The following is a 24,788-nucleotide window of genomic DNA, read 5'->3' as shown; positions in this document are numbered from 1 at the left end:
TTGCTGTTGGGAGAGCTGAAAAATTACTCACTTTTACTAAAATGTATATTATATGAAAGCTATGAAAGCTAACAAGCCTGACTCTCTTTTGGCCTCCCAACTGAATTCTCGTTCTATCTACTCCAACCCTACAGCGATTAAAGATCCGAATGGTCTCCCTGTTTATGACCCTGATTCGATAGATTAGTTGTTCCATTACTTCTATCGTAAACGTTATAATTTGCCGCTATCTACATCTTCAGGGGTTGAGGCAGACTCTTCTAAGGGTGGGTTCACACCACATTTTTGCAATACAGTTCCTGTATCCAGTTTTTGATAAAAAAAAAAACGGATTCCTCAAAACCTGACTAAACTGTATCAAAACATGTGTACAAATTTTTATCTGTATACGGTTGAAAACCGTATGCGGTTTGTAAAATTATGTCCGGTTGCATCCTTTTTGTACGAAAAAAACTTATACGTTTTGAACTTTTCACTCCATTATGAATAAAGTTTCACTTATTTGATTGAAATTTCAAGAAAAAAAACGGTGGAAAGTCAAAAACCGTATGGTGAAAAGCATATGGAACTGTATGCACATACGGTTCTGTACGGTTCCCATTGACTCCCATGTTAAAAAAAAAAAAGTATACGGTTTAATACAGTTTTTCACCCGTGCCAAAAACCGTGTAAGGCCATGGTTTTCTGTCCGGAAAAAAAAAAGTAAAAAACCTTATGGTTTGAAAAATGGAGACAACCGTATACAATATGGTGCATACGGTTTTGAATGGGAAATCTATGGGCATGGTTTTCTGTACGGTTGCAAAGGTTTTTTTTATGAAACCATATAGCAAAATTGTGGTGTGAACCCACCCTAAGATCCGAGCATACCTGAACACTTGTGGTCTCCCATCTGTCACATCTGATGACCTACATGTATTAAATTCTCAGTTCTCTATAGAGGAATTACAAGAGGTCATTAACAATTTCCCAAATGGGAAAACACTAGGTCCAGATGGCCTCCCATATCTTTATTATGAAACGTACTCTGATACTCTTTCCCCACACTTATTTAACTTATTTAACTCCTTTCTGTTAAACTCTCCCATCCCTCAGACCATGTTACACTCTTACATCACAGTTATACCAAAGACAGGCAAGGACCCATCTGACTGTTGTAGCTATAGACTTGAAGATCTTTACTAAGCACCTCGCGAACAGATTGGGCTCCATACTCCCTTCCCTCATTAACAAGGATCAAGTGGGATTTGTACTGAACAGACAGGCTGGGTCTGTGATACTCGACAAAATATTGATTTAAAGGGTACCTCTCATCAAAAAAACTTTGAAGAAATGACCACTAGGGGTCTCCCTACCAGTCCTGGCAGCAAGCATTTCAGACTCATGCTGGAGTCCTAAACACTACGAGCTGCCAGTCTGCTTTGTTCAGAAAGGAGAACACTCAGAGCTGCCAGCCTGCTTTGTTCACAGCCTGTTTGGCTTGCTGACAGGACTAATCGGGAAAAATACAATAGAAAGAAGCATATTTTTCATTAACATGCTATTGGAAAGTTAGTCAACATTCATTAATCTAAAATATATCAAAAGTTTATTTGATGAGAGGTACCCTTTAATTTACGTACTAAATAAAAGGAAAACTCAGGGTCTCTTCCTGAGCTTAGGCGCTGAAAAAGCGTTTGATAGATTGAGTTGGCATTTCCTGATGTTGACTTTACGTGCCTTATGGGCTCTCGGGTCCTTTCTTCGATGCCATCTCCGGCCTCTATACATCTCCTTCAGCACAAGTATGCCTACTACATGCTACTTCCCGTAGTTTAGAAATTAAAAATGGCACTCGTCAGGGATGTCCCTTGTCCCTGATGCTGTTTGTCCTCTGCATCAAACCCCTCGCCGCACAAATCCGCAACAACCCGGATATCCAGGGAATTAAAATTAGCACAAAGGAATTTAAAATAACATTATTTGCGGATGATATGCTCTTATCATTATGTAACTAACTCCCTTTTGACAAATACAATATGTCTACTTAACGCTTGCATCATAAAGTTGACAAGTTTTTACTTTTGGAAGACATCAGAGGGCTTCAAATTCAGCAGCAATTTTCCAATTTATCTAAAAATTTTCAAAATCGGAATTTTTCATGGACCAGTTCAGGTTTGAAGTGGATTTGAAGGTCTTTCTTATTAGAAATACCCCATAAATGACCCCATTATAAAAACTGAACCCCTCAAAGTATTCAAAATGACATTCAGTAAGTGTGTTAATCCTTTAGGTGTTTCACAGGAAAGTGAAGGAGAAAATTCTAAATCTTCATTTTTTCTCGCATGTTCTTGTAGACACAGTTTTTGAATTTTTACAAGGGGTAAATGGAGAAAAAGCCTCTCAAAATTTTAAACCCAATTTCTCTCGAGTAAGGAAATACCTCTTATGTGTATGTCAAGTGTTTGGCGGGTGGAGTAGAGGGCTCAGAAGGGAAGGAGCAACAATGGGATTTTGAAGAGTTTTTCTGAAATGGTTTTTGGGGGACATGTCACATTTAACCCCTTGGGGACGGAGGGTTTTCCAGTTTTTGCACTTTAATTTTTTCCTCCTTACATATTAAAAATCATAACCCTTTCAATTTTGCAGCTAAAAATCCATATGATGGCTTATTTTTTGCACAACCAATTCTACTTTGCAATGACATCAGTCATTTTACCCAAAAATCAACGGCGAATCGGAAAAAAAATCATTGTGCAAAAAAATTGAAGAAAAAATGCCATTTTGTAAATTTTGGGGGCTTTCATTTCTACGCAGTACATTTTTCGGTAAAAATGACACCTTATCTTTATTCTGTAGGTCCATACGATTAAAATGATACGCTACTTATATAGCTTTGATTTTGTCGTACTTCTGGAAAAAATCATAACTACATGCAAGAAAATGTATACGTTTAAAATTGTAATCTTCTGACCCCTATGACTTTTTTATTTTTCTGCGTATGGGGTGGTATTGTTAAGGATGCCTTAATGTGGGGCCTTAATCTGTGAGTGTCTACCGCTGTACTAATTTCCAAGCGTCGACATAAGAAAATTCACACCAGGCCTCAACAGATGGTCCTGGGGGGGGGTGTTGTAGAAGTTGTCCCTTGCTGGAAACAGCGGGACTTCTGCCAGTCAATCTGTGCGGTGCTGCGCATCGCTGGGTTAACTGCATGTCATTTATATAAGCCGTGATGTGCGAACTGCCTGCACATCACGGCTTATATATAAGCCATTCTGCGGGAAGGGGTTAAAGTCTCAGGTAGAGAGAGGGTTGCAAATCATCCTATTAACAAAAAATGAACAGTGGATTGGCCAAACAAGGGTGTCAACGTGACAACCACTGTTTGTATGATGCCACTATATTCTGCTACTCTTATGCATTACTGTTCCAAATACAAGAGTTACGGGAGCCACTGTCCTTGCTCCAGAACAAACCAAAGCTATCAGTAATGCCGTCCTCTAATACGGTAAAAGTTACTGGCCGAAACAGTTCTGAAGCTATCAGCTTGTCTGACATCCAGAAAAAGTTATCGTGCCCACGTGCAGCCCATAAAAGGTATTAGAGAACCTAGAACTCAAAAATCTACGTCACTTATCTTCCTCGGCCCAATCCCCAAAATTAAAAAATTACAAATTAAATTAAATCCGAACTCAAAAATCCCAATGAATCTCTCTCACAGTTAAATTCTCCTGTTTACATTATGAAACGGATCTGACCTTGCTACAGCACACCGTATCTGCTTCTCAGATAAGGAATTTACAATATAAGCAAGAGAGAATTATTTTTTTTTTTTTAATAAGTCTGCAAGTTCTGCCACTTGACTGCTCATGCCTGGATCTCAGGAACTTAGCAGTCATTCGGCAATCGGACAGCATGGAGGCAGGTAGGGACCCTCCTGCTGTCTTTACAGTTGTTCGGGATGCCGCGATTTTACCGCGGACATTCTGAACAGCACACTGAGCTAACCGGCAGTGCTTTACTTTCACTTTAGACGTGGCGTTCAACTTTGAAGGCCACGTCTAAAGGGTTAATAGCGCGCGGTGCCGCAATCAGTGCCGTTGTTAGAGGCCAAGCCCGACCCACTATGATGAGGGGCCACGGCGTGGCTCTGCGTTATAGAAAGGGAGTGGGCTGAGGGCATATAGGTACACCCCTCAAGGAATGTAACAAGGGGTACAGTGAGCCTGAACACCCCACAGGTGTTTAATGACTTTTCGTTAAAGTTGGATGTGTAAATGAATTTTTTTTTCACTAAAATGCTGATTTTCCCCCAAATACATTTTTTACAAGGGGTAATAGGAGAAAATGCCTTAACACCCCACATGTGTTCGACGACTTTTTGTTAAAGTTGGATGTGTAAATGAAAATAGGGCAATTTTAACCCCTTAAGGACCGGGTTTTTTTTTCCGTTTTTGCATTTTCGTTTTTTGCTCCTTGCCTTTAAAAAATCATAAGTCTTTCAATTTTGCACCTAAAAATCCATATGATGGCTTATTTTTTGCGCCACCAATTCTACTTTGTAATGACGTCAGTCATTTTGCCCAAAAATCTACGGCGAAACGGAAAAAAAAATCATTGTGCAACAAAATTGAAAAAAAACTGCCGTTTTGTAAATTTTGGGGGCTTCCGTTTCTACGTAGTACATTTTTCGGTAAAAATGATACCTTATCTCTATTCTGTAGGTCCATACGATTAAAATGATACCCTACTTATATAGGTTTGATTTTGTCGGACTTCTGGAAAAAATCATAACTACATGCAGGAAAATGAATACGTTTAAAATTGTCATCTTCTGACCCCTATAACTTTTTTATTTTTCCGTGTATGGGGCGGTATGAGGGCTCATTTTTTTGCGCCGTGATCTGAAGTTTTTAACGGTAACATTTTTGCATTGATAGGACTTATTGATCGAAAAACCAAAAATGCACTATTTTGGACTTTGGAATTTTTTTGCGCGCACGCCATTGACCGAGCGGTTTAATTAATGATATATTTTTATAATTTGGACATTTCCGCACGCGGTGATACCATATATGTTTATTTTTATTTACACTGTGTTTTTTTTATTGGAAAAGGGGGGTGATTCAAACTTTTAATAGGGGAGGAGTTAAATGATGTTTATTCAATTATTTTTCACCTTTTTTTTGCAGTGTTATAGGTCCCATATGGACCTATAACACTGCACACACTGATCTTCATCATTGATCACTGGTTTCTCATAGGAAACCAGTGATCGACGATTCTGCCGCATGACTGCTCATGCCTGGATCTCAGGCACTGAGCAGTCATTCGGCGATCGGACAGCGAGGAGGCAGGTAGGGGCCTTCCCGCTGTCCTGTAAGCTGTTCGGGATGCCGTGATTTTGCCGCGGCTATCCCGAACAGCCCACTGAGCTAGCAGGCAACTTTCGCTTTCGTTTTTAGTGGCTCAGCTCTGAGCGCGCGGCTAAAGGGTTAATAGCGCGCGGTGCCACGATCGGCGCTGCGCGCTATTAGTGGCGGGTCCCGGCTTCACTATGACTGTGTAACCCCGCGTTATATCAGGAGAGCAGGACCAAGGACGTACCGGTACATCCTTGGTCCTTAAGGGGTTAAACATACTGATTATGTTATAAAAGTTTGAGATCAAAGTTGACTGCCGCGTCTGAAAGTGAAAGTAAACGCTTCCCGGCAGCTCAGTCGGGCTGATCGGGATATCGCGATAAGGGGGTCTCCGATCAGCTAGGATGTGAGTGGAGACCCCCTTACCTTGCTCCGTCGTGTCCGATCGGGGTTTGATTGCTCTAAGCCTGAGCTACAGGCTTGAGCAATCGCGCCCCTATCTCGCTGATCCATGCAAAGCTTTGACTTTGCAGGGATCAGGGTAAAAGATCAGTGTGTGCAGTGTTATAGACCCCCTATGGGAGCTATAACACTGCAAAAAAAGTGGAAAAAAAAGTTAACAAAGGTCATTTAACCCCTTCCCTAATAACATTTTGAATTACCCCCCTTTTCCCATAAAAAAAACTGTGTAAATAAAAATAAACATACATGGTATCGCAGCGTGCATAAATGTCCGAGCTATAAAAATGTATCATTAATTAAACTGCACGGTCAATGGCGTACGTGCAAAAGAATTCCAAATTCCAACATAGTGTATTTTTGATCACTTTTTATATCATAAAAAAATTTATAAAAAGTTATCAAAAAGTCTGATCAATGCAAAAATGGTACCGATAAAAACTTCAGAACACGGCACAAAAAATATGCCCTCATACCGGCCCGTATGCGGAAAAATAAAAAAGTTATAGGGGTCAGAAGATGACAATTTTAAACTTATAAATTTTCTTATAAACTTTTGCTTCAATTGACTTTAATAGGTAGGAGAATGCGCAGCAGCAAAATATGGCACGTGTGACAGTACCCTTAAAGTAAGAAGAGCATTTCATAAATTGTGCCATGCTTTTTCTGTAGGTGACAATGAAGAGTGTGCCCAAAGTAGCACAGTTAGTTACTTTTGGTATAGAAAAACATTGAATATAACTTCAACCATAAAAGACAATGGGGATTTGCAGTGGTGGATGGTATTATCTCTGGCAGCTGCTTGGGGAGCTGTGTACCTATGCACAATAAGAGGGATTCAATCTTCAGGAAAGGTCAGTTACTTATTAATGTAATTTATTATAATAATTAAGATGTATATGCAGATTATAACTACATATAATGACATTGTTTAGTAAAATTATTATTTTGCATTATTTTGACTACTGTGTACATATATATATATATATATATATATATATATATATATATATATACAGTATATATATGTAAAGGGATAAGCCTTATAACACCTCACCAATGTGACTGTTTATGTAAATGTTTTCACTGTTCTTTCTATATATTATTATTATTATCAGTATTGTTATAGCTATTAACCACTTAATGACAACTGATATGCCCTTTACTGTGTTATTGAGGGTTTGGGTAGTTTAACCCTTCACATGTAACAGTCAAATCATGACCGCTGCATGTGAAGAATATCGCTTAGCTCCAGCAGCAGCCCTGGCTCCTTACATGTTGATTACATTGCAGAGTTTTATACCTCTGCTGACATGCAAAATACACTGCAGTGTATTATACCAGCAATCTGCTAAGCACTGTCAGTCCCCTTATGAGACTAGTAAAAAAAAAATTATTAATTATAAAATGTACATACAATAAAGTATATTTTCCCTTTACATCCCTCCTTATACATAAAAAAATACACATTTGCCTTGTTCCTAATGACCTAATGACTTAAACCATCAAATGATTTTAATATTTATGTCTCAAGTTGAACACTGTAAAAATAAAAAAATAAATGCTATGATTAAACGGTGAACAGTTGAAATTTTAAATGCTAATCATTTATGACAAAATAGCATTTTTTGCAGTTTGACTAGCAAATTAATAAATATTAACCATTAATATATTACATTAACCCCTTAAGGATGCAGGACGTAAATGTACGTCCTGATGCGGTGGTACTTAACGCACCAGGACGTACATTTACGTCCTGTGCATAACCGCGGGCATCGGAGCGATGCCCGTGTCATGCGCGGCTGATCCCGGCTGCTGATCGCAGCCAGGGACCCGCCGGCAATGGCCGACACCTGCGATCTCGCGGGCGTCTGCCATTAACCCCTCAGGTGCCGGGATCAATACAGATCCCGGCATCTGCGGCAGTGCGCGATTTAAATGAACGATCGGATTGCCCGCAGCGCTGCTGCGGGGATCCGATCATTCAGAACGTCGCACGGAGGTCCCCTCACCTTCCGGCTCCCGGCGTCTTCTGCTCTGGTCTGAGATCGAGCAGACCAGAACAGAAGATAGCCGATAACACTGATCTGTTCTATGTCCTATACATAGAACAAATCAGTATTAGCAATCATGGTATTGCTGTGAATAGTCCCCTATGGGGACTATTCAAGTGTAAAAAAAAATGTAAAAGTAATAGTAAAAATAAGTGAAAAATCTCCTCCCCCAATAAAAAAGTAAATGTCCGTTTTTTCCTATTTTACCCCCAAAAAGCGTAAAAAATAAATTTTATAGACATATTTGGTATCGCCGCGTGCGTAAATGTCCAAAATATTAAAATGAAAATGTTAATGATCCCGTACGGTGAACGGCGTGAACGTAAAAAAAAAAAAAAGTCCAAAATTGCTACTTTTTTAATACATTTTATTAAGAAAAAATTATGAAAAAATGTATTCAAAGTTTTTTATATGCAAATGTGGTATCAAAAAAAAGTACAGATCATGGCGCAAAAAAATTAGCCCTCGTACCGCTGCTTATACGAAAAAATAAAAAAGTTAGAGGTCATCAAAATAAGGGGATTATAAACGTACTAATTTGGTTAAAAAGTTTGTGATTTTTTTTTAAGCACAACAATAATATAAAAGTATGTAATAATGGGTATCATTTTAATCGTATTGACCCTCAGAATAAAAAACACGTGTCATTTTTACCGTAAATTGTACGGCATGAAAATGAAACCTTCGAAAATTAGCAAAATTGCGTTTTTCTTTTTAATTTCCCCACAAAAATAGTGTTTTTTGGTTGCGCCATACATTTTATGATATAATGAGTTATGTCATTACAAAGGACAACTGGTTGCGCAAAAAACAAGCCCTCATACTAGTCTGTTTAAGGGGGTAAACATTAAAAAGTACAACTTGGAAGACGACAATGGAAAAATTAAGGAAAGAAAAACAATGCTTGGACATTTACGATCCCAAAAGGATGCCAAGGAAAGGTTAGTATGAGTAATCATAATCATGGTAATACTGTAACATTAACTGTTTCATTAACTGTCGTTGAAAAAACTAGAGTGAGGTTATATAAAGAACTTCAAGCAGAAAGAGGTTAATGTGTGTGGCTGAGACAAGTCAGGCAGAGGACACCTGTTACTTAGGAAAGTGTAGAACTAGGCCAAAGGCATGGAGTAGTTCAAAAGGAAGGGACTAAACAAAGAAAGAGCTACAGAAAGACCTAAAAGTGGTGGTTTGGATTCATAATTCTTTAACGTAGTCCCTTTAAAATCAGCCCAGAGAGATAAGAAGCCATGGTGCAGATGGACAAAAATTGTGCGGACAGTGGACTGCAATATGTGTGATAAAGACTTATGGAGTATGATGGAGGTGCAGAGGACCATGTGAGTATATGTTATTGTGGTAACATGTTTGTTGATGTTGTGATGTCACTGCTTAGTAAACGTGAGATGCGTTGTAATAGACATATACAATATACTTCAATGTGGCCGATGTGCCCTTTTTCAAATATATGTGATAGCCTGGGGGACTAGGGTATGGGGAGTGGAGCTGTGCGGTGACTAAAGGGTGCTTGTTAACCCTTGTTATTCGTGACGCCAGGGTGATGGCTCCTCAGTAATGCTTGTCCTACTGCCACCCTTCCCAAAAGCGATAGGGAGGTAGATAATAATGGAATGTCTAAAACCGGAGAGTTTGCTGAAACAGTTGTAACTTTTACTGAAGATTTTATGCAAGCTTCATAACCGGAACAGTTGCTATACATGCAAGCTTTCTTTGGAGATTGACAAAGGTTGGAACTTTAGCAATTTAGAGTCTTTAGCATAATATGCGCTGTTCCACTGGATTTAGGGGATTTAGTTGCGGTCCAGTAGTCACGCTAGCTTTAGCGGGGAGTAGTTTAGAACACACGGATTGGTTCCGCTGATGCCGGTAGGTTTTCAGGCCTAGCGTGTCTTTGCAAGTTGCGCAGATCCATCCTGCTAGTCCGGCATCCATGAGAGCAGCAACCCAAGAGAGTGATAATTAGCTACAGCTCCCTTATATGGGCAGGGGCTGGACTAGTGCTAATTGGTCCAATACTTGTGTCAATTCGGGTAGAAAACAGACATGGTGCACATCTACAATCTTGTATAATGATCTGATTGCTTCTCAGCATAATATAAAAAACTAACAGGTTGTTAGTATACATTTTTGATCAAAAAGTACAAGCCCACTCGCCACGTCAAGGCCACCTATTTAGAGTGGGTTCCTAACGTCCCTAGCATAAAATGGCGTAGCACTGGGCGGCGACCACCACCGCCGCGACACCAGTGCCCACGGGGGGAAACAACCCACTGGCAGAGCGGCCCCAATGTCACTCAAACCAGTCTATGGGCCGCACCTCCCCGCAGACACAGCGCCACGGCAGCAACGGACGCTGCACAGCACCACACCAGTGTGAACAAGGTGTGATAGCTCACTTACCATGCTCTCCCAGTCAGACTGGGAGGCTGCTAGGAAAGAAATGGCCCTTGTGTAGCTAACTACTACTTATATAGGGTTGGGCTGAGGGGGTGGGGAAGAGTGCAGCACATGTTCAAACAAACAAAAGGAGGGGATAGAAAACACAGTGTGAATTCGAGTAGAAAACAGACATGGTGCACATCTACAATGCAAGTTGCGCAGATCCATCCTGCTAGTCCGGCATCCATGAGAGCAGCAACCCAGGAGTGCTAATTAGCTACAGCTCCCTTATATAGGCAGGGGCTGGACTAGTGCTAATTGGTCCAATACTTGTGTCAATTCGGGTAGAAAACAGACATGGTGCACATCTACAATCTTGTATAATGATCTGATTGCTTCTCAGCATAATATAAAAAAAAACAGGTTGTTAGTATACATTTATAGGCCACCTATTTAGAGTGGGTCCCTAACGTCCCTAGCATAAAATGGCGTAGCACTGGGCGACCACCACCGCCGCGACACCAGTGCCCACGGGGGGCTGCTATTCTCTGGAATTATATCTATCTATCTACATATGTCTATGTAAAAATGGTAATTGGTTCTGGGGCCTCGGAACCATTGTATGTTGAATACATATCTCTATGGGAAACTGCTAATTGGTTCTGGGACGACCATTGTATGTGGAGTGTATGGGGAGTGTTTATTTAACAAACCAGGGTGCCTCCAGCTGTTGCACAACTACAACTCCCAGCATGCATGTACAGCCATTGACTGTCTGGGCATGCTGGGAGTTATAGTTTTGCAACAGCTGGAAGCACACTGATAGGGAAACATTGATGTATGGGATGTATAGTGTGTATATGTATTGTATGTGATGTGTGACATCACATACAGTACTGTACAGTTCTTTAAATACCTTCAGGGGGGACAGAATGTCCTCCATTACCATCCTGCCGACTACAGCTCTATAGGAAAGGAAGGGGAGGGCAGCCAGCAGCTCATTGGATGCCTGCAGCAAGATGCTGCAGGCTATTGGCTATGGCTGCACTGGGGGGCGGGACTTACACGGAGCTCACAGTGGAAGCCTGTATGAGTTAGCAGGACAGCATGTGAGTAACAGGAGGCAGAACGGGGCACACGGGGCACATTAAACAACTATCTGTCAGATGCTGAAGTTGTCAGTGCTGTCAGATAGCTGTTTGTACGATGGCCCCGACACACAGCAGCATGATATGTCGAGGCTGCCCTCAACATACGATGGGCTCTGAGAGGCCATCATATGTTGAAATGATCATATGTCGAGGCCATCATAAGTCGAGGGGTCACTGTATATATATATACATATATATATATGTATATATATGCATATATAAATATATACACACACACTAATATACTATATATACATGCCATGAGTGTTTTCCTAACATTGTGCCTCCAGCTGTTTCACAACTACAACTCTCAGCATGACCTGACAGCTATTGGCTATCCCTGTATGCTGGGAGTTGTAGTTGTGAAACAGCGTTAAGCGCCCTATTAGGAAAAAATATAATGGCATGTAAATATAGTAGACTACACACACACACAAATATATATATATATATATATATATATATATATATATATATATACACACTAATATACTATATATACATGCCATGAGTTTTTTCCTAACATTGTGCCTCCAGCTGTTTCACAACTAGCTATTGGCTATCCCCGTATGCTGGGAGTTGTAGTTGTGAAACAGCGCTAGGCGCCCTATTAGGAAATATATCATGACATGTATATATAGTAGAATAAATAAATATATATATATATATATGTATATATTTATGTCTATGGGTGGTGTATAGGAATGAATAGGCTAGATCTATAACATTGTGATTTTTTGTATGTGTATATACATGCCATGAGCGTTTTCCTAACAGTGTGCCTCCAGCTGTTTCAAAACTACAACTCTCAGCATGACCAGACTACTATTGACTGTGAGGGCATGCTATGATTTGTAGTTGTGAACCTAGGGGCATAATGTTAGGAAACTACATGACCAGACAGCAATTGGCTATCCCCGTATGCTGGGAGTTGTAGTTGTGAAACAGCGCTAGGCGCCCTATTAGGAAATATATCATGGCGGAGCTACTGAATGGGTTCTTTAGTTCTGTATACACTATGGAAAAAGGAACTGACATTGGCCAGGTCAGTGCTGGTAACACATCATGTAATGTACTGAACTGGCTTAATGTAGAAATGGTACAAGGTAAGTTAAGTAATATAAATGTAAGCAAATCTCCAGGGCCAGATGGATTGCACCCAAGAGTTCTTAGAGAGGTAAGTTCAGTAATATCTGTACCCCTGTTCATGATATTTAGAGATTCTCTGGTGTCTGGTATTGTGCCAAGGGACTGGCACAGGGCGAATGTGGTGCAAATCTTCAAAAAGGGCTCTAGGTCTTCCCCAGGAAACTATAGACCGGTAAGTTTAACGTGCATTGTGGGTAAATTGTTTGAAAGACTTATAAGGGATTACATAGAGGAATACATAGGGGATAATTGTATTATAAGTGATAGCCAGCATGGGTTTACTAAGGATAGAAGTTGTCAAACCAATCTAATTTGCTTTTATGAAGAGGTGAGTAGAAGCCTTGACAGAGGAATGGTTGTGGATATAGTTTCTGGATTTTGCTAAAGCGTTTGATACTGTCCCTCATAGACGTCTGACAGGTAAGTTAAGGTCTTTGGGTTTGGAAATGTTAGTTTGTAACTGGATTGAACACTGGCTCATGGATCGTACCCAGAGAGTGGTGGTCAATGATTCGTACTCTGATTGGTCCCCGGTAATTAGTGGTGTGCCCCAAGGTTCTGTACTGGGCCCGCTGTTGTTTAATTTATTTATCAATGATATAGAGGATGGTATTAACAGCTCTGTTTCTATCTTTGCAGATGACACCAAGCTTTGTAGCACAGTACAGTCTATAGAGGATGTGCATAAGTTACAAGATGACTTGGATAGACTAAGTGTCTGGGCATCCACTTGGCAAATGAGGTTCAATGTGGATAAATGTAAAGTTATGCATCTGGGTACTAATAACCTGCATGCATCGTATGTCTTAGGGGGGGATTAAACTGGCAGAGTCACTGGTAGAGAAGGATCTGGGTGTACTTGTAGATCACAGACTACAGAATAGCATGCAATGTCAGGCTGCTGCTTCCAAAGCCGGCAGGATATTGTCATGTATCAAAAGGGGCATGGACTCGAGGAACAGGGACATAATACTCCCCCTTTATAAAGCATTGGTACGGCCTCACCTGGAATATGCTGTTCAGTTTTGGTCGCCTGTACATAAAAGGGACACTGCAGAGCTGGAAAGGGTGCAGAGACGCGCGACTAAACTAATATGGGGCATGGAACATCTTAGCTATGAGGAGCGATTAAAGGAGTTACAATTGTTTAGTCTTGAGAAGAGACGTTTAAGGGGGGATATGATAAACGTATATAAGTATATTAATGGCCCATACAAAAAATATGGAGAAAAACTGTTCCAGGTTAAACCCCCCCAAAGGACGAGGGGGCACTCCCTCCGTCTGGAGAAGAAAAAGTTTAGTCTCAAGGGGCGACACGCCTTCTTTACCATGAGAACTGTGAACTTATGGAATAGTCTACCTCAGGAACTGGTCACAGCAGGAAAAATTAACAGCTTTAAAACAGGATTAGATACATTCCTGGAACAAAATAACATTAATGCTTATGAAGAAATATAAAATCCCATCCCTTCCCCAATATCGCGACACACCCCTACCCCTTAATTCCCTGGTTGTACTTGATGGACATATATCTTTTTTCGATCATACTAACTATGTAACTATGGCATGTATATATAGTAGAATATATATATATATATATATATATATATATATATATATATATATATATATATACATATATATATATATATATATATATATACACAATAATACAATGTGTATATATATATATATATATATATGTGGTAGGGCCTTGGGGGTGTAGTGTAGTTGGGGTGTTGCTTCGGTATATGAGGGGTTAATTTAACCCCTGTCACTCATGACACCAGGGTGGAGGTTAATACACTGAGGTGAATCTTCGGCCTATCGCCACCCTTCCCAGAAACGATTGGTGCGTGCTTAAATGAATGAAGGTCCACAATAGGGATGAACTTGAACTTGTATAAACTTTACTGAGGTACTTGCGGTACATCCAATTAACAGCAACAGTCTTAGCAATACAGTCTCTATGTAGTACGGCAGTGATTGACAGATGCTGCGGACCATTAGCTTATCCAAAGGACTAATAGAATTAGGATTGATGCAGAGATCCGTCCGGATTTAGGGGTCTGTTTAGGTCCGGTGATCTTGCAGACTTAACAGGGATTGAGGTAACTCACAGTTTTGTAAGATGGCCGTTGCCGCAAGGCTTGGGCCTAGTCACTGCTGACGACAGCTGCGCAGATCCTCCTCTATCAGCAGCCCACGAGGAAAGAGAGAGATTAATGGCCGCCGCTCCCTTATATGGGCAGGGCCGTTTTGGATTGGTCCATGTCAGCTGTCACTCACCGTTACAATGCATGGTGGGCGATCACCTGACTTCCTCCAAAGGTCCTTGAACCATAAAACCATAGAGTTTTGGAACGCACCACGTGACCCGCTGGTCCTGCGACACTACAACAAGGTAAGTGCACTTTATTTACATATTGAATTTGAATAATTTTAACTATTACAGGGGTGACAAGGGGCTAACTATGGATGAGGACCCCACCGGTACCTAGAGACTCTGACTTTGGGGACCCCACCACAAGGTAACGGATGCAATTCGGTACCGAGGTACCACACACACACACATATATATATATATATATATATATGTATTAGGGCTGCAGGATATGGGGAAAATGTGCGATTGGGATTTTGGGCCTAAATATTGCGATATAATAAAAAAAATGGTGAAATCCCATTTCATGTCCAATCGCCTCCATTTCACATCTATCCACCCATTTTATGCCCACCGCCTATTTCACATCTCCCCCTTGTCCCATTCTCCTCCCCCGTCACATCCCCCCCTTGTCACATTCCCCTCCCCCCGTCACATCCCCCTCTTGTCACATTCCCCCCTTGTCACATTCTCCTCCCCCTTGTCACACCCCCGTCACATTCTCCTCCCCCTTGTCACATTCCCCCCTTGTCACATTCTCCCCCTTGTCACATTCTCCTCCCCTTGTCACCCCCCCGTCACATTCTCCTCCCCCTTGTCACACCCCTGTCACATTCTCCTCCCCCTTGTCACATTCCCCCCCTTGTCACATTCTCCCCTTGTCACATCCCCCCCTTGTCACATTCCCCCCCTCCCCTTGTCAAATTCCCCTCCTGTTACATTTCCCCCTTGTCACATCCCCCCCCCCCTTGTCACAACCTTTATATCTGGCATGGACCAGACCCGATATGAGATGATCCCGGGATAAGATATATAGTAGTCTTCAGGTGACCACTTATATTAATATTATTAGTTATGAACAACATAACTATCACCTCTACCTGACAGGGACTGGCCCCAACAGTAAAATGACCAAGGGCCATCCCATGGGATAGTGATGATAATGTCGGCATACCACTATCATATGCCAACCTGCCTTATTTATATGGCAGTTGATGATAGGACTCCATGATTATGGTTGTTTGGGAACTGATATTCACTATGTGTAATAGATTCATATCTACAATGTGATGTCATTTACCCATTATGATAATAAAGATCTGGTTAACATTTATATGGTCATTCTATAGATATGCCAGGATGCTATTAATAACATACGTACTGACACTATTAGTACATGGAGATATCATCATCTGTTGATAACATAATGAATACAATGAGAATAGGACATGTTGCATAATAAATAAAAACTATACAAACAATACATTACAGGAATGGTGAAGAGTTTAATTTGTCAGCAGTAAGGTGAAGATGGATATTCACGCATGCGCTATTCAGAACATTAGAGGATGATTCCTAAGTGCAGTCTGGGACCCGGTGCGCATGCGCAGGGATGGAAGACAGGCGGATAATAATGCGCATGCGTGGAAACATAACGAAAGTAAACAGACGCGCTGAGGAACACAGGTGAACGCGTCAGGAGGCGCGCATAGATGAGGTGTCAGGAGGCACGCATAGATGAGATATCAGGTAAGCCCTTATATTATTGGTCACACTAAAGAGCTATCAGAAATTACAGGTGTGGGTGACATCATGATAAGGAAAGTGTATACTGATTGGTCAGAACGATGCCTGGGGCGGTGCCAATCAGCGGTCTTGGTCCATAAATAGCCAGTGAGTTGGCTATACAGGTTAATGCCCGTTTCCCTCCTGAAGACGTTGCTCTTGCAACAAAACATGTAGAGGGGGCATATTTAGCTTTTATATTAACCTCCTGTGTGTCTCAGTAACCAGTGACACTGCAGATCACTGGCTTTGATTTAGATACCAAGATAGCGGTTAGCTTCTAGATAACTACTGATATAGTTAATACACACAAGGAGGCTAGATTTTAACCTCTTTTGATCACTACATTATTTTGTTACTAGTTGTAATTTAAATAAAAGTTTCATTTTAGGGGGTGGGATTAATAAGGGTATTAGTGACTTAGGACTTGTTCCTAGGTCAGAGGTGTTTGTCAATTGACCCTAACCCATTCCGGGGTAAAAGTTGTTGGTCCTTGTCACATTCCCCCCCCCCCCCTTGTCACTTCCCCCCCTTTGTCACATTCCCCCCACTGTCACATTCCCCACACCTTGTCACCAGGGCCGCCATCAGGGGGGTACAACCAGTACCCCAGTAAGGGGCCCGGACCTCCAGGGAAGCACTGGGCTCAAACCTTTTTTTTTTGGGGGGGGGGGGCTTTTTGTGAGTCAGGGAGTGACTGTCACTCACTGACCGCTGGGGGGGGCGTCACTATACCCTGACTGACTGACCGTACTCTGTACAGGCAGTCAGTTAGTCACACCAAAGAGCAGGCCTGCCCCGCCATCATCACGTGGCTGCAGCTGGTATGAGACGTGCCTGCGCGCGGCCGTCAGTTACCAGCAGGCCAGTGACGTCGGCTCACGTGTCCCTCCTCTCCCTACCCGGCGCCTGCAATAGAGGAGCGGAGCGACCGGCTACACTGCACACAGGTAATAACTGATATGGGGGCAGTGTATGTGTGTATGATGGCTCTGTGCGCGCTTGTGTGTGTATATATATAGGGGCAGTATATGTGTGTATGATGGCTCTTTGTGTGTGTATATAGGGGCGCCGTGTATGTATATTGGGGCGCTGTGTATGGGTCAGTGTATATGGTATGGGGCTGTGTATGTATGTGTGTATGGGGGCTGTTTCTGTGTGTATGGGGGCTGTTTCTGTGTGTATGGGGGCTGTTTCTGTGTGTATGGGGGCTGTTTATGTGTGTATGGGGGCTGTTTGTGTGTATGGGGGCTGTTTGTGTGTAGGGGGCTGTGTATGTGTGTATGATGGCTCTTTGTGTGTATATAGGGGCACCGTGTATGTATATTGGGGCGCTGTGTATGTGTATGGGTCAGTGTATATGGTATGGGGCTGTGTATGTATGTGTGTATGGGGGCTGTTTGTGTGTAGGGGGCTGTGTATGTGTGTATGATGGCTCTGTGCGTGCGTGTGTGTATATATAGGGGCAGTATATGTGTGTATGATGGCTCTTTGTGTGTGTATATAGGGGCGCCGTGTATGTATATTGTGGCGCTGTGTATGTGTATGGGTCAGTGTATATGGTATGGGGCTGCGTATGTATGTGTGTATGGGGGCTGTTTATGTGTGTATGGGGGCTGTTTATGTGTGTATGGGGGCTGTTTGTGTGTAGGGGGCTGTGTATGTGTGTATGATGGCTCTTTGTGTGTATATAGGGGCGCCATGTATGTATATTGGGGCGCTGTGTATGTGTATGGGTCAGTGTATATGGTATGGGGCTGTGTATGTATGTGTGTATGATGGCTGTTTATGTGTGTATGGGGGCTGTTTGTGTGTAGGGGGCTGTGTGTGTGTATGATGGCTCTGTGCGTGCGTGTGTGTGTATATATAGGGGCAGTATATGTGTGTATGATGGCTCTTTGTGTGTGTATATAGGGGCGCTGTGTATGTATATTGTGGCGCTGTGTATGGGTCAGTGTATATGGTATGGGGCTGTGTATGTATGTGTGTATGGGGGCTGTTTATGTGTGTATAGGGGCTGTTTGTGTGTAGGGGGCTGTGTATGTGTGTATGATGGCTCTGTGCGTGCGTGTGTGTATATATAGGGGCAGTATATGTGTGTATGATGGCTTTGTGTGTGTGTGTGTATATATGGGCGCCGTGTATGTATATTGGGGCGCTGTGTATGTATATTGGGGCGCTGTGTATGTGTATGGGTCAGTGTATATGGTATGGGGCTGTGTATGTATGTGTGTATGGGGGCTGTTTATGTGTGAATGGGGGCTGTTTGTGTGTAGGGGGCTGTGTATGTGTGTATGATGGCTCTGTGCGTGCGTGTGTGTGTGTGTATATAGGGGCAGTATATGTGTGTATGATGGCTCTTTGTGTATATAGGGGCGCTGTGTATATATATAGGGGCGCTGTGTATGTGTGTAGGGGCAGTGTATGTGTTATGGCGCTGTATATGTGTGTGAATATGGGGGGGGGGGAGGGGGGTGTATGTAGGGTTGCCACCCAAACGGTATTTTTAATTTGCCACCAGTAATTTAATATGAAAAATATCAGAATAAAATTAGCCCGGATGCAGTAGCAGCCGCCGCCGCTCACTATACTGAGTGGCTGCGGCCCCTTTAAATCAGAGAGCTGCGGCAGTGATGTCCTCTTGCACCGAAGAGCCGCGCAGGAGGACGTCACTGTCGGTGCTGCCCTTACTGAAAGCCTGCCGACTCTAACAGTGCCTGCAGTGAAGTATAAGCAGCTGTCTAGAAGTAAGGGATCAAATTAAATTGCATAGTATGGTGGAGTAAGGTATTGTTGGAGTTAATCAATTAAATCAATTTAAATGGCACAGGGGGATCAGTGGGGTTCAAATTGAACCCCCCTGATCCCGCTGTGCCATTTTAGTTGACCTGAATCAGGAAGTTGTCAATGAAAATGGCACAGAAGGGGACTGAAATTATCCTCTGATCCTCCTTTGCTATTTTTTTATCCCCTTTCCGACCCCCCATGCCACTATAATCCCCTTCTGCTTCCTCTGTGCCATTACGTGACGCTGTGTGTATGGGCATGGGCGTAGCTACCTGTGATGTTACGCACATATAATTAATTATGCACATTACCATGGCAGTTTTTCTTAAATAGGTGGCAACCCTATGTGTGCATAAGGGCAGTGTATGCGTGCATATGGGGGCTGTGTATGTGTGTGTGGGGGCTGTGGATATGTGTGGGGGCTGTGTGTGTGTGGGGGCTGTGTGTGTGGGGGGGCTGTGTGTGTGTGTGTGTGTGGGGGCTGTGGATATGTGTATGTGTGTGTGTGGGGACAGTGTGGGGATGTGTATAGGGGCTGTGCGCACATGTGCGGGGGCTGTGGATATGTGTATGTGTGTGTGGGCTGTGTGTGTGTGGGTACAGTGTATGTGTGTGTGTGGGGATGTGTATAGGGGCTGTGCGCACATGTGCGGGGGCTGTGGATATGTGTATGTGTGTGTGGGCTGTGTATGTGTGTGTGTGTGGGGATGTGTATAGGGGCTGTGCGCACATGTGTGGGGGCTGTATCTGTATATGGGGCACAAAGTGAACACTATTACTATGTGAGACAATATTGATGTGGAGTTTGTATAGAGGTGGGGATGGTGCTTTAGAAAGGAGCATAAAATGTGTGTCCATCAGATTCTTCAGAAACAAGTCAGAGCTGGGAGAAATCTTCATGGAGGTCCAGACCAGATGGAGAAGGAAAGGAAACTTGAACGACTCCAATCAGAGAAGACGTCACCTGTGAGTCATGTCATTGTAATGGCCTATACTGTCAGCAGACACTTCCTGGATTCTACCTCTGTATGGTCAGTGGGGCAGATTTATCAGAACCTGTAGAGAGGAAAAGTGATGCAGTTGCCCATAGCAACAATGAGATTACTTCTATTTATTTTTTAAAGGCTTTCTTAAAAATTAAAGAAGCCACCTGATTGGTTGCTATGGACAACTTTTCCACATTTCGTCTCACAGGTTTTCATAAATCTCCCCCAGTATGTGGGAATATTCACACATTTTTAGGGCAGTTTTACAGTAACCAGAATAGGGTATATTTGATTATTACAGAGTGCGGCACAGTAACATTCTTTGCAGCACATTGTTTTACTGCACTGCCCTCTGCTGTAATCTAATTAAAAATAGATAATTAGAAAAGTAAATGGGGGGGGGGGGCCCTGGGGGCAGACTCAAGGACAGGCCACTAGGGGGAAGGGGGCCCAGGCCTTAACCTGTGTAAGGGGCCCCGAAAACTCTGATGGCAGCCCTGCTTGTCACATTCCCCCCACTGCCACATCCCCCCCCCCTTGTCACACCCCCCATCCATAAACATACTGCATTAACACGGCATGATTTGTTACATCAGTTATGAAAGATATATCTTTACCGTTATAACACCATATTTGAGTGTAGGGGGCTGTGTATGTGTGTATGATGGCTCTGTGCTTGCGTGTGTGTATATATAGGGGCAGTATATGGTCATCTATCCCCTTCATCTTAGTTTAGTCCCTCCCCTCCCCCCAATCTACCTTAGTTGTAATTGATTTAGATCTCCTTTCTCATATTTGACTCTGGTCCACTCCGTTATTCACCTTCTTAACCCGATTGGGCTTCTTACCTGCACTGTTGCAAGATACAAATGTATATTCTGTCTAAGGGACACACAAGAGGCACAACTAACTGACATCTGAAAGAGTGATGAGTTAATCAGGGAATGTGTTATATGTTTAGTCAACAATGAGTTAACCTGAGTTTACTCATCAGCATTTGAATACTAGTCACGTGCCATTGTTTACATCCTACGTCCATTCATTGGACGGCACTGTTGGTCGATCATGTGGGCAGTGATGTGAATGCGCACGGCCTCCCTGATCAGCTATGCCGCCACTGCTGAACACTAAATAACAGCATTGATCAGGCATAGAGGGAAAGCTAATCGAGAACACCATCTATTGAGACAGGTTTCTCTACAAAATTATATCTAGAACGCTGTCTGTGAGGTACGGGGTGAACCGGAAGTGGTCACCGCGATACCGGAAGTGCTCACGGCGTCTGTCGCGGGGTATAAAACATACGCGTGGCCATATCAAGACCGCAGGCTTATTGAATAACATACCCATTTGGGCGCTCACCTGACGTATCCATGATGCACATCAAGACGAGGTATGTAATGGCTGCTCCTTCCTTTTCAGGTGCTCATAGCATTTATACTGTGACCTCTGGGTGCATACTTAGCATGTCTTTATGATTTTTTTGTGCAGGTTTATCGTTATTATCAGTATACGGGCCTCGTTGTTGTGACATCAGTCCAATCATTAGGAATAACCTGCAGGTTCCTTGAGAAACCCCGACAAAATGGGGGGAAATGCGTCGGAACGGGGAAAATTGTAATGTCCTTTTTATTATTTCACTCACTTTGTATTGCACAGTAGGTGGTATAATTTAAGGTGTACACCTGAAGTGTCTGTGGTGAGTTACATATCTCACAAACATATGACATATATTGATGTCTGTTACATTGAGAAAAGGTAGAGCAATCTTTGATGGGATAACATATGGTTGCTACTCATCGTGTGAGAGATATTGTGCTTGTCAGGTGTATGTTGGTCTGTCTATCCTGGTGGACCGGTGATTTACCCTGAACCCACCACTGTTGATATTTACATGCTATTAGTCCTTTTGTCAGCATTGACTTGGGACTGGCACAGTGATTTTTCAGGTGTTGTGATTATTTTTGCACATAGTGTGTCACATCACAGTAGTCACTTTTTTTTATACGTTTTTGATTTACATTTTTAAGGTATATCAATAAAGTTTATACGTTTTAATTATATCTGCTACTACAGTCTATTGGGCTGTGATATACATTCGGAATGACTCTAAGGGTTATCCAGTTTGTTCTGCTGCTTTGTCACCCCCCCCCCCCCTTGGCACATCCCCCCCCCCTTGTCACCCCCCCCCCCCCTTGTCACATCCCCCCCCCTTGTCACATCCCCCCCTTGTCACATCGCCCCCCCTTGTCACATCCCCCCCCTTGTCACATCCCCCCCTTGTCACATCCCCCCCTTGTCACATCCCCCCTTGTCACATCCCCCCATGTCACATCCCCCTCCATGTCACATCTCCCCCTTGTCACATTTTCCTCCCCCTTGTCACATTCCTCCCTCCCCTTGTCACATTCCTCCCTCCCCTTGTCACATTCACCCCCCCCCTCCCCTTGTCACATTCACCCCCCCCTCCCCTTGTCACATTCCCCCCACTCCCCTTGTCACATTCCCCCACTCCCCTCCTGTCATATTCCCCCACTCCCCTCCTGTCATATTCCCCCACTCCCCTCCTGTCACATTCCCCCCTCCCCTCCTGTCACATTCCCCCCTCCCCTCCTGTCACATTCCCCTCACCCCCTCCTGTCACATTCTTGTACTGCAGCAAAATACACTGGGTTTCCCGGGCAGATTTCAAATCTTCCGCAGGACCAGGGAAACCTAGTGTATTATTGCAGTACAAGACCTCTCCCCATCAGCCAATCACTGGCTTGACACGTGACACCGCTGCGTCCAGTGATTGGCTGAAAAGGGAAAGGTCCTACTGTACTAGAGAGAGGACACTTCGGAGCGCACGGAGACGAATCTGCAGGGCCTAGGACTAGGTAGACAGAAGTTTTTTTTTTATTTTTCTCCTTGCGCCCTAAGCTCAGTGTTTGTCTAGCAGGGTGCCTCCAGCTGTTGTGAAACTACTACTCCCAGCATGCCCGGACAGCCTTTGCCAGTCCGGGCATGCTAAGAGTTGTAGTTTTGCAACAACTGGAGGCACCTTGGTTGGGAAACACTGACTTTTAGTATTTAAATTAGTTTTTACCTGCTCTAGCCGCCCCGCCAAGGGAGCCAACCCGAGCAGATAATAGCATGTTTTCCAGAGGGGCCGTATAGGAATGAATAGGCTATATCTATAACATTGTGATTTTTTGCCCATTGAAATCAATGGGCCCATTGTGGTCTATGGAGATCTTGTGGCAAATGTGGTAGAAAGCTAAACGGCAGGGTCCTGGTAGTAATGTGGATAGGAGACCCTGGCATGGGTTTTATTCCCAGGTTGATATACTGTGTTGTGCTTATACTTTAATTAGGATAGACATTTATGGGTCAATTGAACCCTGTGAACTAGGTCAATTGGATACCATAAATGGTCAACAGTTTGAACACATCAAGTAACCCATATATGTATATCCTAATTAAAATAAAATCCAAACACTGTATATAAAACCCAGGAATTGAACCCACACCAGGGTCTCCCATACACATTACTTCCAGGACCCTGCTGTTTAGCTTTCTACTCCATTTGCCACAAGATCTCCATAGACCACAATGGACCCATTGTTTTCAATGGGCAAAAATTCATAATGTTATAGATCTAACCCATTCATTCCTATTCACCACCAATAGACCCTGGTGGCTAACGTCATACTCAGCCTCCAATGGCATTCAGACCCGCCAAACTTCAAATGTTTAATGGGTTAATGCATTCATGGAAATATGTATATATAAAGTACTGTATCCACACTGTATCCACACACTGTAACTCAGACCTGAGGAAGGAGGGTGCCCCTTCGAAACGCATACTCCTACCATGTATTGCCACTATTTATGATTTTCAATAAAAAGCAAGTACGAATATATACCTGACTCCTGTGTCACCACGCCGGTGTACCTATATCAGTGCTGAAGTCATGTATTCACTGGAAGGTCAAGGAAACCCCTGCTGGGATTTCCACCTCCCACATCTGTACTTCTGTAGGAGAAAACCCTGCGACAGAAATGCTGGGAGTTGTACTTTAGCAACAGCTGTAGGCACACTGTTTGATACTCAATTGTGTAATCATCAGTGTGCCTTCAGCTGCTGCAAAACTACAACGCCCAGCATGCCCAGACAGCTATTGGCTGTACGGGCATGCTTGGAGTTGTAGTTAAGCAACAGCTGTAGGCACACTGTTTGAGACTCACTCATGAGTAATCATCAGGGTGCCTCCAGCTGCTGCAAAACTACAACTCCCAGCATGCCCAGACCGCTATGGGCTGTACGGGCATGCTTGGAGTTGTAGTTTAGCAAAAGTTGTAGGCACACTGATGATTACTGATCAATGTTTAGAAAACAGTGTACCTACAGTTTTTTTTAAATTTTTTATGACATACTAACCATTATATGTAAAGTCTCGGTCCCGGGTCTCGGCAGGTGTCTATTTTTATGCAGGCTACTCCTATACTCCTCCTCCCTGGGTAGC

The 24,788-nt window shown here is 43.0% G+C and overlaps 1 protein-coding gene across 5 annotated transcripts in view; it reads left to right on the top strand.

The window, feature by feature from the left end:
• LOC130273417 (sodium-dependent neutral amino acid transporter B(0)AT3-like) overlaps window positions 1-24,788 on the top strand; it is a 589,425-nt gene that overhangs the window by 160,328 nt on the left and 404,309 nt on the right. For all 5 annotated transcript variants that reach the window (XM_056520172.1, XM_056520170.1, XM_056520174.1 and 2 more), the window contains exon 4: window positions 6,477-6,658. In XM_056520172.1, the coding sequence (XP_056376147.1) occupies window positions 6,477-6,658 (182 nt within the window). The remainder of the gene's footprint in view (window positions 1-6,476; window positions 6,659-24,788) is intronic.

This window comes from Hyla sarda, chromosome 5, assembly GCF_029499605.1.
Source record: "Hyla sarda isolate aHylSar1 chromosome 5, aHylSar1.hap1, whole genome shotgun sequence".
NCBI classification, from domain to species: domain Eukaryota; kingdom Metazoa; phylum Chordata; class Amphibia; order Anura; family Hylidae; genus Hyla; species Hyla sarda.
The sequence above is the reverse complement of the archived record's forward strand: the minus strand, read 5'-3'. Positions and strand labels throughout refer to the sequence as shown.